Source organism: Pygoscelis adeliae, unplaced genomic scaffold (genome assembly GCF_000699105.1).
Source record: "Pygoscelis adeliae isolate BGI_AS28 unplaced genomic scaffold, ASM69910v1 Scaffold284, whole genome shotgun sequence".
NCBI classification, from domain to species: domain Eukaryota; kingdom Metazoa; phylum Chordata; class Aves; order Sphenisciformes; family Spheniscidae; genus Pygoscelis; species Pygoscelis adeliae.
Genome location: NW_008824671.1, coordinates 169,650 through 172,667, shown reverse-complemented (window position 1 = coordinate 172,667; position 3,018 = coordinate 169,650). Strand labels below are relative to the sequence as shown.

The window sequence follows — 3,018 nt, the reverse complement described above, 5'->3', positions numbered from 1 at the left end:
CTGGCGGCCCGCGCGCTGCGGGAGCGCGGCGCCATCCGCGTCGACCCCAAGCTCAGCCTCATGCCGTGAGTACAGCTGGGGGGGACCTGGGGGGCCGGCGGCCCAGCTCAGCCCCTGGGAGCTGTGAGAGCAGATGAGTCCAGCGCGTTTCCCTCCAGCCAGGTTTTGGGTGGGCAGCTGGGGGCAGAGCAGCCCTGGCGATGGAGGGATTTGCTGGGGCCAGCGCCTGGCTTTAAAGTCCCCCAGTTGTGCCCACCTAGTTTGGATGGACCTTGCAGGGAGGGGGTTTATGCAATGGGGTCTACGTAGCTTTGGCGGGGGCTCTGCTCTCCCCATCTCGCTGCTGGTGCTGGGGGAAGCCCGCCAGCACGGCCCCTCTCCCCAATGCCCCGCTTCTCAGCTGGTTCCATGGGAAGATCTCGGGGGTGGAGGCAGTGCAGGAGCTGCAGCCCGCCGAGGACGGGCTGTTCCTGGTGCGTGAGTCTGTCCGGCACCCCGGTGACTACGTGCTCTGTGTGAGCTTCGGCAAGGAGGTGATCCACTACCGCGTGATGCACGAGGAGAACACGCTCAGCATCGACAGCCAGCAGTACTTCTCCAACCTCATCGACATGATCGAGGTGAGACACACACCACCACCCCCCGCCGGGCGGTGAGCCCCACCAGCGCTGGACTGAGGGCAAAAACCTCATGGGGTCACACGGAGCAGTGGCAGGTCCTTGTCCCTTTCTCCTGTGGTTTTCATTGGCTTTTGTTACCTGGTGTAATTCTCTGTCCCTGCCAAAGATTTGTGATTCCCACTCAGTTTGGGGTGCAATGGACAGATCTGGGATGCCCCGGGGATGCCCTCTGCTTCAAACCAGCTGTGCCGGCAGCAGCCCCGGTCCCCTGCCCAGGGCCACCTTTCCCCCCATCCTGCTCATTTGGTGCTTCATGCAGCAGCGGGGCTTGGGGCATTTTGGAAAAATGTCTCTGCCACCCCTGGACCCTGGACGAGGTCTGAGCCCTGCCGAGGCTCTGAGGCGTTTTGCCGCATTTCTCTCCCCTGTGAGCCCCGCTTTCGCCTGCTGACCCTGCGGGGCTCCCAGGCTGCCGCGTTAGCTCTCCCCTTTCCAGCGAGCTCGTCCTCAAGGTCCATCTCCACCCTGTCTCACAGCTGCTGCCTGTCTCCTGTCTGGGGGGGTTGCACTCTCATAAGTTTTCCTCATTTAGACACAGCTTCTGCTTTCGGGTGGGTCATTTCCCCTTTCAGCTGCCCCACGCTGTAACCACGACAGCTGTCCTGCCGCTTCCGCTCTGTGTCGCCTCTGCAAACCGCCCTTGGCTGCTGCAGTGCCCGCTGGGGTTTTTAACCCCATCGGCTGCTGTCCGGCTCACTGGTAGCGTCCTGTGTCGCTCATGGTCCATCACGGTGTTTCCCTGGCTGTGCCTGGAGGGGAGCAGGGCTGAGACAGGGGCTGTGAATTGCGGCGCTGGGGGAAACGCGGCGTTTCGTGCTGCCCGGGCTCCAGGCCCCTCAAGGGTGGTGATGGTGGTGGGGTCCCATGGAGCATCCCGTGGCTGTTTCCCGGCTCCACGCCCTGAGCTTGGGGGTAAGAGGTGGCATCGCTGCATCGCCTCCGTCTGTCCATTCCTCGGCAGCACTACATGAAGGAGCAGGGAGCCATCTGCACCAAGCTGGTGAAGCCCAAACCAAAAACTGGGATGAAGTCGGCCGAGGAGGAGTTGGCCAAAGGTAGGGGACGGCAGGAGAGGGTCGTGGTCTGGGTTTTGGGGACAAGGCAGCATGGCCCCGCTGGTAGCCCCTGCTAACCTGCCCTTGTGCCCATGCCCAGCCGGCTGGTTGCTGAACCTGCAGCACCTCATGCTGGGAGACCGCATCGGGCAAGGAGAGTTCGGAGGTAGGTGAGAAGATGGCATTGGAGGTTCCCTGGCTGCGGGCTTCCCCAAATGGCACCCCCTGACGTCTCCTCCCTGTCCTGTGGCACTGGGGGCTCAGCCTGGGACACAGGGGGTCGGGTGTGGGGCTGAGCCTGACCCTAAGCATCCCCTCCCAGATGTCCTGCAGGGTGAGTATATGGGGCAGAAAGTGGCCGTGAAGAACATCAAGTGCGACGTAACCGCCCAGGCCTTCCTCGCCGAAACAGCTGCCATGACGTGAGTGCCCCGTGGGGGGATATGGCCCAACCCTGCCCCATGACCCAGGGATGAGAAGGCACCCCCTTGACCCGGATCCCCTCCATTTCAGGAAGGTCCGGCACAAAAACCTGGTGTGTTTGCTCGGTGTGATCCTGCACAACGGCCTCTACATCGTCATGGAGTTCATGAGCAAGGTGAGAGCACCTGGCGGGTCCTCAGCCAGCGGGACCCGTCGCCGCTCAGATTTGGGGACAAAATCCCCATTTGGGGGCTGAGTTGGATGGATGCGGGGTGCTGCAGCCCCTGTGGGAGGCAAAGTCTCTGGGCAGCCCCGTCCTGTTGGTCCTTACGTGTTTCTCCTCCTCTATCAGGGCAACCTGGTGAACTTCTTGCGCACGCGGGGCCGGGCGCTTGTCCCGACCCAGCAGCTCCTCCTGTTCGCTCTGTAAGTCCATCTCCCTCCCTCTGGGCTGGGGACCTGTGCTCTGCATCCCCCTGGGCAGCCCCGGGGGACATGTGGTGACACTGCGCTCTGCCTCGCTCGGCTGTGGCAGGGGCGGGGCCCCGGGCAGGGGCTACGTGGAGTCCAAGAAGCTGGTGCACAGGGACCTGGCTGCCCGCAACATCCTCATCTCCGAGGAGAATGTGGCCAAAGTGAGCGACTTTGGCTTGGCCCGGGTCAATCCCAAGGGCGCAGATGCCACTTTGCTGCCCGTGAAGTGGACAGCCCCGGAGGCCCTGAAACACAACGTGAGTGATGGTGGGAAGGGAGGCGGGGCTGGGGGGTCCTCCCGAAGCAGCTCACCCCCTTGGGTCCCCCCTGCTCATCGCCCCTCCTGCCGACCCGTCCCTGCCCTGTGGTGGCTCCCGGCACCTTCA

General features: G+C 63.4%; 1 protein-coding gene across 1 annotated transcript in view; it reads left to right on the top strand.

The window, feature by feature from the left end:
• MATK (megakaryocyte-associated tyrosine kinase) overlaps window positions 1-3,018 on the top strand; it is a 4,275-nt gene that overhangs the window by 554 nt on the left and 703 nt on the right. The window contains exons 3-10 of the mRNA XM_009323014.1: window positions 1-65; window positions 401-620; window positions 1,642-1,735; window positions 1,836-1,901; window positions 2,058-2,157; window positions 2,249-2,333; window positions 2,511-2,584; window positions 2,694-2,889. The exon at window positions 1-65 is cut by the window's left edge and continues 16 nt beyond it. Coding sequence (XP_009321289.1) covers window positions 1-65; window positions 401-620; window positions 1,642-1,735; window positions 1,836-1,901; window positions 2,058-2,157; window positions 2,249-2,333; window positions 2,511-2,584; window positions 2,694-2,889 — 900 coding nt within the window. The remainder of the gene's footprint in view (window positions 66-400; window positions 621-1,641; window positions 1,736-1,835; window positions 1,902-2,057; window positions 2,158-2,248; window positions 2,334-2,510; window positions 2,585-2,693; window positions 2,890-3,018) is intronic.